This window comes from Triticum dicoccoides, chromosome 2A (genome assembly GCF_002162155.2).
Source record: "Triticum dicoccoides isolate Atlit2015 ecotype Zavitan chromosome 2A, WEW_v2.0, whole genome shotgun sequence".
NCBI lineage: Eukaryota > Viridiplantae > Streptophyta > Magnoliopsida > Poales > Poaceae > Triticum > Triticum dicoccoides.
The window spans coordinates 57,412,762-57,425,898 of NC_041382.1; the positions used below are offsets into that span (position 1 = coordinate 57,412,762).

A 13,137-nucleotide genomic window follows, 5' to 3' on the forward strand; every position below is an offset into this window, starting at 1 on the left:
GGCAAGTCTCTTTACTCGTTTCGTAATACATCATCATGCAACTAACTCATTTGTTGCAAGGCTTGCAAGGCTTAAGTGATGTGCATTACCGAGAGGGCCCAGAGATACCTCTCCGACAATCGGAGTGACAAATCCTAATCTCAAAATACGCCGACCCAACAAGTACCTTCGGAGACACATGTAGAGCACCTTTATAATCACCCAGTTACATTGTGACGTTTGGTGGCACACAAAGTGTTCCTCCGGTAACGGGAGTTACATAATCTCTTAGTCATAGGAACACGTATAAGTCATGAAGAAAGCAGTAGCAACAAACTAAACAATCAAGTGCTATGCTAACGGAATAGGTCAAGTCAATCACATCATTCTCCTAATGATGTGATCCCGTTAATCAAATGACAACTCATTTCTATGGTTAGGAAACATAACCATCTTTGATCAACGAGCTAGTCAAGTAGAGGCATACTAGTGACACTCTGTTTGTCTATGTATTCACACATGTATTATGTTTCCGGTTAATACAATTCTAGCATGAATAACAAATATTTATCATGATATAAGGAAATAAATAATAGCTTTATTATTGCCTCTAGGGCATATTTCCTTCAAGATCTCCATACATGACTGCATCCCCATCGGCAGAACCAACTTGAATCTCAGGCAGCTGGGACACAACGGGTACAACCTGAAGCTTGGCGAGAGCGGCCTTTGTCAAATTTGAAATGAGGTCCTTGGAGCAATTATAAACCCTAAGAAACTATATATCATCAAATAAACCCTAATAAAGTATATATCATCAAATAAGGGAGCAATAATAGATTATTGTGTTTTCAAACAATTCAAATTTAGGAGCATTAATTTTCTGAAGTTCCTAGATTAACCTTTTTTAGTGGAGTTCCCACCTCGACGTCATTGTCCCCACCTCGCACCCACACCACCGACCTCCACCCGTAGACGTCGTTGTCCCTTCCCTTCATGGATAGGGCACCTCCCTCCTAACTGCCTATCAGCCTATCCACTCGACTGAGAGTTGGAACCAGCATCCCAAACGTATCGCCGGTTTCGGGATTCCGCTGGCGAGATATGTTTGTCCATTGTGGTAGAATCAACTACCCTTCAAGTGTAGGCGAGATACATGGTTGCAGCATGCCATGCGACCGTCATGAGGGGAGCCCCAGATTGTAGCAGTTAGCGCCCCTGTCTCCAGCAAGCTCCCCTGTGCTGTGTTGCAGTAGTGCGACTAGTGCATTACAGTAATACGGCTAGCGGCCCCAACCCCCTTGCATTATGCGTTGCAACACTGCGATGAACGGCACCCACCTCCGGTCTCCCATTGAGTGTTGCATTGCAGCACTGTGGTGAGGGGCGCCTGCCTTCAGCCTCTCCCTTCGTGCCGTGTTGCAGCACTATGGCAAGAGACGTTCACCATCCCCCCCCCCCCGCGCATGTTGCATTGCAACATGTCGATGACCTCACAGCATCACTACCTCAGTGCCCGACCTTGTGGCAGCGTTGGCACGCCCGTCGAATACAGCAACACACTCTCCCCGCGCACACTCACCCCAACCCTTTGCGTCGCCTACTCCACCCCTTAAGGTTGCAACACTAGCTAGCCACCGCTTGTTGCAGCACACGGCCGGCTCGCGACATTGCGTGTCATCCCGCTCGCAGCAATGGGAGATGTTGGCGTCCTTCCCGCATCATCGACGCATCTCTGGGTGCCTGTCCCCCTCCCAATATTAATGTTGTAGCAATTGTGAAGAGCCTGCAGCCCACGCGAGGATGAATGCAGGGAGTAACACACATGGGCACACTGTTGTGAAATAGACGGGTGACGTGATGAGGTTATGCAGTCATGAAGGTGTGTTGGTTGTATGACACACGCGACAAGAAGTACTCCGTCCTTTCCAAAATATAAGGTGTGCGTTGACCTTTTTGATCTTCATCACACAACTTGGACTATGATTTTCACTTACTGTATGCCTACAAAATTATTATAAAGACATACTCCCTCCATCCGAAAATACTTGTCCTAAAAATGGTTATGTTTCGGACGGAGGGAGTATGAAACACAATTGTTTTGCAAGACAAATACGATGACAATACATGTTCAATTCATGTACTTTGGTATATATTATGGTCAAAGTCATGCATCGAAGACTGTGCAAAGTCAAGCATGCCTTATATTTTGGAAAGAAGAGAGTATCTCGTAAAAGGATAAGATCGAAATAAAATAAATAAAGTTCTGGGAACGGGGAAAGGTATGTGTGCAGGACACTTGCGGTGGAGGGCGGTGGCGTGCTATAATCAATCTGGTTATTAAGAATGTTTTCTAAGAAATTTTGTGTAAGGACTGTTCTACAATCTATACCGATATAGAACGTACTTCCTTTGTGATCAAATTTCAACTAAAATCATGACACTTATTTTTGGATGTAGGGAGTATAATTTTAACTGAAGTGACACGTAGCATTATTAAGCTAACCCAACCAAGCGTTTGAGCGATGAGAGATGGCATATTTTTAGTGATGAGAGAGGAGCTTAGCAAAATGAACAAATGGGTGGCTAACTCGCGGGTCCATAATCACTATGGGCCCATGAGCAACCGTGTGTTCAAATTCGTCCCAAGCAGACATCGAGACCACTGCAGAATCAACAAGTCGCCTCCACAGTCCGCTCAGAAACCCCGAAATCCACAAAACCTCGCCGGCACCGCCATTGGCCATGGCCGAGCAGGTGGCACCCTTCATGATGGCGGGCAATGCACGGTGCCATGGCGCTGACTTGCACAAGATGGAGGAAACTACAGAGTTCAATAGATTGTGTTTACTTTGCCCAATAGGAGGTGAAAGAATGTACAAGGATGCTCTCATATTCCACCTTGGAGATTGAGCATCTACAAACTTGCTAAGCTCATCTGCAATCTATTATACAACATTCATCCTTTGTTTTCCATTTGTGCTACTCCTTAGGTTGCTTGCCACCTAGTGGATGTTCATATTGAGCTCATCTAGAGTGAAATGCTACCCCACTTCATCATCAAACACTATACTTTCTTTTGTCCACTTCTAGATCTTCTATGTGTTTCAAATAGGCATCCCATTTTTGTTGGTCTTTTAGAAACTCCCAACAATGCTCAAACATAAATGGACCATCTTGTTTGTGATCTGCCTTATAAGTTTGCATTGCCCTCTTCTTTAAATCTGCATCATTTTCACAACTACAGCATCAGCCTCCTTATAGCTCTCACAAAACCGCAACCCTTTTCTTAATTCTTCCAAAGCGACCCTTCACATTTTTGGGGATGATATTGTTGTAGACAACATCAACATCATTCCAATATTGGTCGTTCTTCTTGTAATTCGATTAGATCGGGTCTGTTTGAATTATTCAACCAGACACTAACCTGCAATATTATCAAAAGGGGTTTATTGTCGTGCTAGTAATGCAACACATGGAGCCAGCATGCATACTAAAAAAACTTACCAGTCGAAGCTCCTGTTATGTCGATATCAGGAGTTTTTCAGTCCTTGCACAATGGTCACCATTAGCGTCATCGTCAACGTTGATTGGTTGCGGCAAACTCCCATTGTTCACCAGGTTGTGTGGCTTGGTGTGTTCCCAAAGAAACTAAGGAAACCACCAGGTGGGTGAGAATCCACTCCCCAGCTCAACCAATATTACATGATCAAACAAATTGACTTCGTACTACATCATGATTTTAAACAAAATGGCATACAATTTCCCTTTCCCCAGCAGCCAGTCCCTTTGCTTCCAAAAAACTCTGTTCCTTTGCTTCCACATACTCCAGCAAATCAGAATGTAAAATGCCGTGAGATTGGGTTTGAGCAGAGCCATCCCAGGAACCCCAACCATACCATCCCTGAATACACACACATTGTGGTCAAGGGGCGGCTGCGCATGGATGGATGTACAACACCTATGCAAAGACGCCATGAGGACGGAGCTGAAGCTCCTCTATTTGGTTATGTTGCTTCCCCTGCCTCAAGTGTAATGCTTCGCTACTGTTACCCTAGTTTTTCTACACCTTCCATGATTGAAAAGAACCTCAACTATCTATCATGTTCCATTCAAGAGATGGAACGGAACAGGGGGGGCCATTTTCGGCTACCCATTTATCTAAAACACACACACACCAGGAATGGAACATTTAGCCACAATGAACTGGTTCAAGGAGCATAGATAGATAGATAGATAGACAGGGAAATTGGTAGCATGGGTTACAGGGCAAGTAAAATATCAATTGATAGCATCAGACACCAAGCCGCAAATTCAATAGACCAACATAAGGCCGCGGGTAGCAATAGATATACCACGTCCACTCCATGGCTTGCAACGAAAACACGACACCGCACTACTCTACAGAGGCTAAGCTTGGAAGACCCCCGTGGCGAACGAAAATGGGTCAGGGAAAGAGAAATCCGCCCCGGTTTTGAAGTTCCAGGGAGCACCCCCTGGTTGTCCTTGGTTCACAACCACAAACTGGTAGCTGGACTCAGATACCATGTTTCTGCAGCTGTGTCTCACCTTGGCGTCCGCCTCCTTGGTCGAGTACGGCGTGAAAAGTGGATTGGCCATCAAAATGAACGCGGACCGCAGCGAGCGCGCGCTACCGAAGAAGAACTCCAGGAAGCCAACCTCACTAGTGTCCCCTCTGAACTCGCGGAGGCACATCGTGTGGATGCGCGAGACGACATTTTCGATGGGACCAGACTCCTCCCAGAACTTGCGGGTGAGGTGGTTACCAATGGGTTGATCGCATCTTTTGCTCTGCAAAAAACAGATTAGATCGGTCAACAGTTGGACGTACCAGAAGTCAAGAGGCAAAGCAATATAAATCAAAATATCAGTAACAAATATCATAACATAAACAGATGAACATGGTACAGACGACCTGATTGTTGAGAACAAATGGTAATGCTTGGCTTATTTTAGCTATATTGGTCAAGAATAAGAATGTACTGTATATGATAATTTGTCAGGTATGCCTAGTCATAATAACGCCGTTATCATCATCTTATTCTGTTATTCATGGGCAAATTACTCAGCTTAGCATGCATAACACAATACATGGCTCACACTTCACAGTAGAAGAAAATAAAAAGGCCATAAAGGACTTTAATGATAATTGACTTGACAGATATATGCAAATAAGTGAGAACACTGCAAGCAACTAAATATGCTGCAAGATGGAACAAGTTTTTCAATTGATGTGTGGAGGAAATTGTTAAGAATAATAAGCTGAGATAAATAAGTCTGTAGTTTCCATTAGCTGTCAGGAAGAAAAAGGTTAGAAAAGAAAATGGTATTATAATTCCCTTTTTGTGAGGAAATGGAGCATTTTTTTAGGCTAAGATTCAGAATCTACACTGCATGCAGTGCTAACTGCTCAACACTAAATACTGGAATCTATACTGGTCCATAACTAAATGTTGGATCTGATTTGTACTAGTAGAAATGACAACTCTATATTTCAATGGGTGGAAGTACCAGACTGTACACATTACGAAATAGCCTAGTAGTGCAGGCTGCAGAGAAAAAAAAAACAATGAATCATGTTATCCTAACAAGATGTGCTGAGCATAAATCCATCGACAGTAAATTAAGATATATGTGAGGCTGCAAACTTCAGTCCAGAATGGAGGACTTTGGTCTTAACAACATTTTGCCAGATATGTTCTTTAACACGAACTTTCGGATGTGAGCTACAACAGCCTCTTTCTATTAGTAAGGATAAGTTCCTAAGGTCCTGATATGATCAAACTAGCGTACTAGCATCCATATAGCGATTATGGTACTGTATTACCAATACCGAAACAGCCTCGAGAACTGTCGACATGAATGTGCTAGTTTACTATGTGTAGCTTTCATAAGTCAGAAATAAGCATTGCATGTCTCATGTCTGTTACAGAAAGAAAATCTGGACATGCCTACAGAAGCAGAACACTATAAATCAAGATGCCAGCATAATAATCATTGTGCAGCTAAACACTAGCTTGCATCACTATAATCCATCACATTACAGTGGACAAAACCAAAACGACCATATAGAGAGCTATCACAATGACAGATAATAACAGACTTGGAAGTAAATAACAGGTAAGAAATCCCTAGAAATGTAAGCAGAACATGAATTGGTGACAAATACCATAATGTGCAGTCTCTCAACGTTGGGAAAACATCTGAGGAAGGTGGGCACCATCTCGACGTCACTGCGAACCCCGAAACGCACATTCAAGCTCAGAATTTTCACGGTTGTGAGCATGGTACTTGTGCTTGCCTCTATCCCGAGCTGAAATTTTCACAATTCAATAAGAACATCACACAACTAATTGAGTCATCAGCTGAACATATTTGCTAACTGAACTAACAGAGACATGGGAGACCAGGGGATGTACCATGATGGCCGTTTTCCCAACCTCTAGGACCTGTCCTGGCTCTAAGAATCCAAACGTGTGCAGCTTGGGGGCATTGACAATCCTGACTCTGAAGGCACCACGACCAACTCTGTCAGAGAGGATAAGCCGCTCGAGGCATGGAGCCTTTACCATGGTGATGTTCTCCACAACCGAGCTGCAGATTTGCACGCAGCGTAGGCTCTGGCTGACGAGGCGTAGACGCAGCTCCCTTCGGCATCCCTCGATGTTGAGGATCTCCAGGACAGGGCTCCTGGCGACGAGGGACTCGACGGCGCCGTGCTCCATTTCAACGCTGCATATGCCGAGCTCGACAAGGTGGGGAAAGGAGGCACCGCGCAGGACGTCCATGCTCGGCAATTTCCAGAAGCCGATGTAGAGGCTGGTGAGGGTGCTGACGCTGAAGAGAGTGGCGGGGAGGGGCACGTCTTGCGGCCACGGTCGGTTGACGAGGACGAGATCTTGGACGCCCTTGGCGGCGAGGAGCTGGATCCAGCGCGCGAGCCGGGCAAGGTAGCCATTCATGTGGCTGCAGACGAGATTGACGCAGTGGAAGGGCCCCGGGTGCGCTTCGAGGATGCGGGACATGGCCGCGGTGACGGCCGGCGAGTTGGCGCGCGTAGGAGGCCAGACGTGGCCGTCGGGGAGGAGGTGGGCGTCGCTGAGGACGAGGGGCGTGGAGCGCCAGAGCGTGCGCCAGCAGGTGGAGAGCACGGCGGTGCACGCGGCGTCCTTGACGGGGAGGCGAGCGACGATGTTGCGCAGGAGCTCGTCGGGGAGGCTGCTGATGCGGTCGACGCCGTCAGTGGAGGCGGCGAGGGCCGTGAGCCGGCCGCTGTGGGTGAACGGCGGGCGAGGGACGAGGGTGTAGATGTACGCTAGCACGTGCTCCACGAATTGGTCCACCTCGTGCGGGTCACAGCCATTGCGCCGCAATGCGGCCGCCGTCGCAGGATCAACGTTGGTGAACGGTCTCAGGTCGGCCATGGTCAGACGGCGGCGTCGGCGGACGAGCCGGCGAGGGTTTGGGGATTCGACTGGGTGTGGGTGGTGGACTGTGTGGCGATGGTGGGCCGTTCGTCTTATAAAAGAGACCGAAGCAGTCTCTCTGTGGTGGCCCTGGAATGTTGTTACTTGGTTGGGCCAAAGCCCGACACAAGTTGCTCATGGACCCACGATTCAGTCACTTATTTGGGTTTTTTTACCCCTCAAAAAAATGTTTCTTTATTTTCTTTTATGTCTAAAGAAAAAAACTTATTTGCTTCTTTTGCTGAGCCATCTTGATCGCCACACTAAAAGTGGTTTAGTATGGACGTCGTTCACTTATCCCGTCAAAAAAACATATTTCACTTAGTACTTGCATGTGGAGGATGGTCCTGTTTTTCACGGTAGGCGGCTAGGGTTTGCTTACTCCGTCGACGTCCCACCAACGTTGAGGTCTTGTCTGCCACCTATCCCAATCCCTGCCCTATCCCAGGCTTGCGCAGACGCTTGGGCTGACCCAAGGGATGACCCGCTCATCTTCTCGCCCTTGGTGTTCCGTGGTAAGATCAGACGAGAGAGGCCATATTGGATTGTCGAAGCGGCGATAATGGTGTCGACGGGATCGAACTTTAGGGAGGTGGAGGAGGGTAAGAAGGCATCAGGTGATGATGGAGGACTGGAAGACTGAAAGTGGCAATGAGGAACATAAATCTAAAAGAGGGAGAGCTGGACGACATCTTTGTCGAGGAGGGGGGGATTGGAGAGCCAACAAAGGTGTGCAGTGCCGAAGGTCAAAACGAACAAGTCGCTCAAATGTGTCGTGCTGAACGACACTCTGAAATTTGCATGGAGTCTTGCGCATGAACCGGAGATTCGTGGGGTTGATGACAACCTCTTCGTCATTCAGATGTCTTGTCTCGGCAACTAAAAAAGATGATGTCATAAGGGTTAAGGATTTTCCAGGGTTTGATGGTTTTGATCGAAGAATTTGATGATAGGGTTGCACTAGAGTCACTGAAGTTGGAAAGGTTGTGGTTTGGACTGAAATACACAGTATCCCGTATCTCTAGCGCAAGGAGACGTGTTGTGGACCGGTTGGCTTGGAGGGTTGACATTGCTGGGAGGGTTGAGATGAATCCTACAAGACGGTTTGAAGGGAACTTTCCATACTTGGGAAAGCATTGAAGTGAGCAAACCTTTAATTCACTTTCCACTTCTAAACTTGGATGGAAAAGATAAATCCTACAAGCACTGGAATGAACCGAAGGCACCCTGTCATCAGCGCCCCTCCCTCGCCAGAGCCAAACAAACCCTATTATAGTAGACGACTGGAAAGTCATTTGCAACAACCGTCGCCGATGAAGTGGAAGTGTAAATCGTAAGGATCAAACATGTAGACACAAGAATGGTGACATGGAGCTTGGCCATGAACCTCGAGCTCAGTCATTGTATGTCCACACGAATGGCGATGTGGAGCTTGGCCATGGTGCGGGGCACCTCGAGCTGAGTCACCGTGCGTGCCACCTCGAGCTCAGACGAGGTACGGGCGTGCACTGGGTGACAACGGTGAACTATGAACCACCAGCACGCACGTACTTGCCTGCTCGCCAGCACGCATGCATGCGTACGTGCTTTCTCCGGGTGGTCGACGCGTTCCCCGTCCTCGCACCTGAGCACCGCGCGGAAGCTCGACGCCACCTCCGACGGCAGTGTCGCCGCCGTCGTGTGACGCGTGCTGCGCGACCTTAACAACATCGACGTTCTTGTCAACAACGTAGGGATCGGGTGGAGCCTCCTACCAGCAGGGTAGACACGTCGGGCTCTCGCTTCCGCGACGAGGACGAAGCCGACGAACCCAAGCGCCTCACCGGTGTCTACAATGGGGCCCATCATTGATGTGTCGAGAGGCCGAGCCCTGGGACCCGGCGGTCGTCGTTTAAGACCAGCCCGCGGCGTGTAGGTCCGGTCAGTGGTGTGCTCCAAGATAGTGCCCCAGCTGCGGCAGTGCAACATGCACCCGAGTTGCTCGATCAAATACCCACCAGTGCTGACAGGTCACACGCAAGATGGGGTCTGGGGAAGGGAATTTCTAAACAGCCTTACCTTTGCATAAATTCTGCAAGGAGGCAGGTTCGAAGAGAAATTTTTTTTGCCGCGTCAGCGAAGGCCGGCCAAAACCGGGATGAGTCGGCAGCGATACCGGGTCAGCTGAGACGAGGGGACTAAACTGTCCGGTTTGAAAAGCTAAGAGACCAAGATTTGCTGGTTTTGAAGTTGAGGGGCCAAATCTAAACTTTCAGAGTAGTTGAATATATTTCTCCCTTCTTTTTATGTTACAATCTTTACTTTGCCATGAAGATTGAGCGTAAGAAAGCCGCATCTTATTCGCGTGAAGATTTATTGATAGAATTCGAGTTCACAAATTTAAATTCAAGAATAAGCATATAGGTAAGTATACATATATCGCTGGTAACAAGTACGAGCAGCCTGTTGTTATTTCTTCCAAATGTCAACTTCCGGGCGATTGAACGGTCCAACCAGAAGAAGAAGGTGGCCATCAGAACAATCCTCCCCCCTTAATTTTCTGCACCTGCAAAATCAACCGAGCAATTACACGTGTTATCTCATTCTTACCCTGATCGAACAACTACCTGATTTGTGGCAAAGCGGGTTCGGGTTACATACTCCCTCCGTTTAGAATTACTTGTCGCAGGTATGGATGTATCTAGATGAATTTTAGTTCTAGATACATCCATTTCTGTGACGAGTAATTTGAAACGGAGGGAGTATAATTCTACTGGATCAAAGAATTTTTCAGTACCTTAGGCAGATGTGCTGCATGCTTTTGATCTTCAATTATTCTCTACCGCTGCGCCTGTGCCTGGTCCATCATCTTGGCCAGCCTTCCCAGGTTCCTTGGCGTCCACGGCAGCCGGAGCAGCGGTGGTAGTTGCAAGCGGTAATGCTGGGGGAGAAGCGGTTGTTTCAGTAGCTGGGGTTACTGTGGCAGGGGTCTCCTCTTTAGGCTTCGACGCCTGCGAGCTCGACGCATCACCGGTGGTTGTATCGCCGCCACCGCCGCCTCCGTCTTCGTCGGCGGGCTGCTCATCGTCTTTGCCTTTGTCTTCACCTTCTGCGGAAGCAAGCGCGCGCTATCGTTAGATTTATACAGCCTTTATATAAGTGGGAAGCAAGCGCACACTTATCGGTGCCGTTGGAAATCAAGAGGGCGGGACCTGTTTGTGGTTCATCGGTGTTTTCTGTGTCTTGCTTGCTAGGTGGCTCATCTTGTCCTTTGGCATCTCTCGGTTCGTCTTGCCTCTCTTCTTTAGTTTCTGCAAAGCAAGTATTATTGATAGATCGCTTTCCATAGCTTTTAAAGCAAGTATTATTGATTGATTGATACAGTAGAAATAATGCAGTAAAACACAATTACATGATTGAGTTGAAACATGAAAATGCAGGAGAAAAAACCATTTATTTAGACCTTAGCCAGTAAGGGTTTACTGGTTAGCAAAATCCCAGTTGGGGGTCAAGAAGCAAAATTATTATGCTTCATGTGTGGGGTTTTAATTAACCTCCTTTAAAAAAATTAAAGTATGGGAAGATGTGGCAAAGTTAGGCAATGTACCACTTATTTTGTCTTTGTGGGTCTTATCGGTGACGGCACCTTTCTTGATATCTCCCTCGCTCCTTGGAACCGCTGTCTGATCGACAGCGAGAGTAGGTGACACTTGCTTCTCCACGGCCTCTTTGAGTTCCTCGTTCTCATTGCTCGCCTGCACCTTATTCCCATCTACGTTAGGCTCATGTACTTGCGGACCCTTCTTCATAGGATCGTGCTCTTCATCTTTTGCCTCTCTCTTGTTGTCGTTCTCTTTATTAACAATCTCATGGTTCTTATCTCCGCCGTCAACTTTTTTTATCTCATCAGTAGCTCCATTGTCTTCCTTGGCTGGTGCTGGTTGCTCATTTTCTCCTTGGGTGCCTTTGAGGTTGCTTGGCTTCTCTTCCTTTTTCACTTCTACAAACAAGTAAGAATGTTCAGATGAAAATTGGAAGCATCTCGGTTTCGGATGCAATATATATATCTTACTAACAAGGCATGGTTTTCACTTGAATTTGGACCCTGCTTTGTTTTTATCACTAGAGTAGGCATGGTTTTCAAACTCGTTTTCAGTTTAATTTCGTTGAAAATTTTAAAATTCATTAATTGCGGCAGATATTGAAGTAATCACCTTTTAGTCAAAATATTTTAGCAATTACGGCAGTACACATAAATATAAATATTTTTTTGAAATGTCGGTCATCTGACTAAAATGAAAACCAAAATCACTGAATTATTTCAGCTATGGCCAAAATATTTCCGACACTTAAATTCAAAAATGGAGTAGGGCCGAACCTTTTTGCGCTTTGCCAGCATCGTCGACACCATTTTCAGCTTTGACAACGCCGGTAGCACCTTCTGCTTTACCTGGAGTTTGGCCGCCGGCGTCTTCTTCCTTGAGATCCCTCACCCACACCCCATGTTCGTCCACGGTACACACCGGTATTTTCATCCGCTTCTTAATGGGAATCAGCTTCTCTTTCTCTGTCCCCTCCTTCTCATTCAGCTCACCCTTACCTTTGGTTTGAGCCTTCACCACTTTAGAATCCTTATCGACAACCTCCACACACTTAATGGTGTTCCCATTCAACTTAGGGAGCAGGTCAGTCGTCCATTTCAGCTCGAACTCTTTGAGGTACCTGAGGCGCAGGGTCTCGATGACGTTGTCTCCGGGGATGTCGAGCTCCTTCACCTCCCCGCCTCTCACGTAGAGCTTCTTGAGTTTCTTGTTGCCGTTGAGCCACGTCGCCAATGGCAGCTTGCCCTCGGGGTAGCACCGGACGTCCAGCTTATCGAGCTGCGGCGGTAGCCGGAGGCAGGTCCAGGTATCAAGGAGATCTTGCAGCTGCTTCTGAATTTTCGGGCTACTATCCAGCAATATGCTCGGCCTCTCGCCCCACGTAACCGTGAGCGACAGGAGCCCGGCGAGCTTCGCGAGCTGCTTCATCTCGTCCTGCTCCACGTTGGCGTCGGTGGTGACGTTGACGCTGAGCTTCCAGAGCTTCTTCAGCTTGGCGAGGTGCTGCAGCCTGCACGCGTCGCGCCGCCGCTTGCCGACGCCGAACACGAAGCCCTTGAACACGCGCAGCTCCGGCAGGGCGGCGACCCCCCGCCCGATGTGCTCCAGCATGTAGCACTCGGTGAGGTCCAGGTGGGTCAGCCCCACAAGCTTCTTCACGGTGGACGACGGCAGCTTGACCAGGTTCTGGCACCCGCGCACGTCCAAGATGGCCAGCTTCCGGAGCCTCCGGACCTCACTTGGGAGCTCCGTCAGCCGCGACAACCCGCGCACGCTCAGGTACCGGAGGTTCTTCAGCTTGCCGATGGCGCTCAGCGACTCAAGAGCTTCCACCTCCATGTATGTCTCGTCGTCGGTGTTCCCCCACCGGCCGAGCTGCAGCACCTCCAGGCCGTCGGCGAGCTTTGTGAGCAAGGGCTCCGGGAGTCGGTACACGTGTGCATCAATGTTGAGGATGACTTTCTTCCTTTCAAACTCGATGAGTAGTATCGCAGTCTCCAACATTTCATCATCCCGTTTGGTCTCATCTTGTTGATCCTATTTAAAATCATGTAAGAATTAGATTGGACAAATGCTACATCTATGAAAAA

The 13,137-nt window shown here is 47.8% G+C and overlaps 2 protein-coding genes across 2 annotated transcripts in view; both read right to left on the reverse strand.

The window, feature by feature from the left end:
- Positions 1-4,389: 4,389 nt before the first annotated feature.
- On the reverse strand, positions 4,390-7,424 carry LOC119357583 (putative FBD-associated F-box protein At5g53635). The gene is made up of 3 exons (XM_037624486.1): positions 6,420-7,424; positions 6,170-6,313; positions 4,390-4,791 (listed from the first exon to the last, which is right to left on the reverse strand). Exons 1-3 carry the CDS (start codon positions 7,422-7,424, stop codon positions 4,390-4,392), a joined length of 1,551 nt encoding a protein of 516 aa, XP_037480383.1.
- A 2,320-nt stretch (positions 7,425-9,744) lies between these two features.
- LOC119353193 overlaps positions 9,745-13,137 on the reverse strand; it is a 9,042-nt gene continuing 5,649 nt past the window's right edge. Inside the window, exons 3-7 of the mRNA XM_037619781.1 lie at positions 11,824-13,084; positions 11,053-11,445; positions 10,658-10,756; positions 10,243-10,554; positions 9,745-10,011 (exon numbers count right to left, since the gene is read on the reverse strand). Coding sequence (XP_037475678.1) covers positions 10,274-10,554; positions 10,658-10,756; positions 11,053-11,445; positions 11,824-13,084 — 2,034 coding nt within the window. The 3' untranslated portion in view covers positions 9,745-10,011; positions 10,243-10,273. The remainder of the gene's footprint in view (positions 10,012-10,242; positions 10,555-10,657; positions 10,757-11,052; positions 11,446-11,823; positions 13,085-13,137) is intronic.

Bases quoted from the DNA above. Each gene is read 5' to 3' on its own strand.
- LOC119357583 (XM_037624486.1), bottom strand. From the start codon at position 7,424: ATGGCCGACCTGAGACCGTTCACCAACGTTGATCCTGCGACGGCGGCC. The intron at 6,314-6,419 runs GTACATCCCCTG...TGAAAATTTCAG, and splicing joins TTGGGAAAACGGCCATCATG to CTCGGGATAGAGGCAAGCAC. The intron at 4,792-6,169 runs GTATTTGTCACC...TGTTTTTTGCAG, and splicing joins TTGAGAGACTGCACATTATG to AGCAAAAGATGCGATCAACC.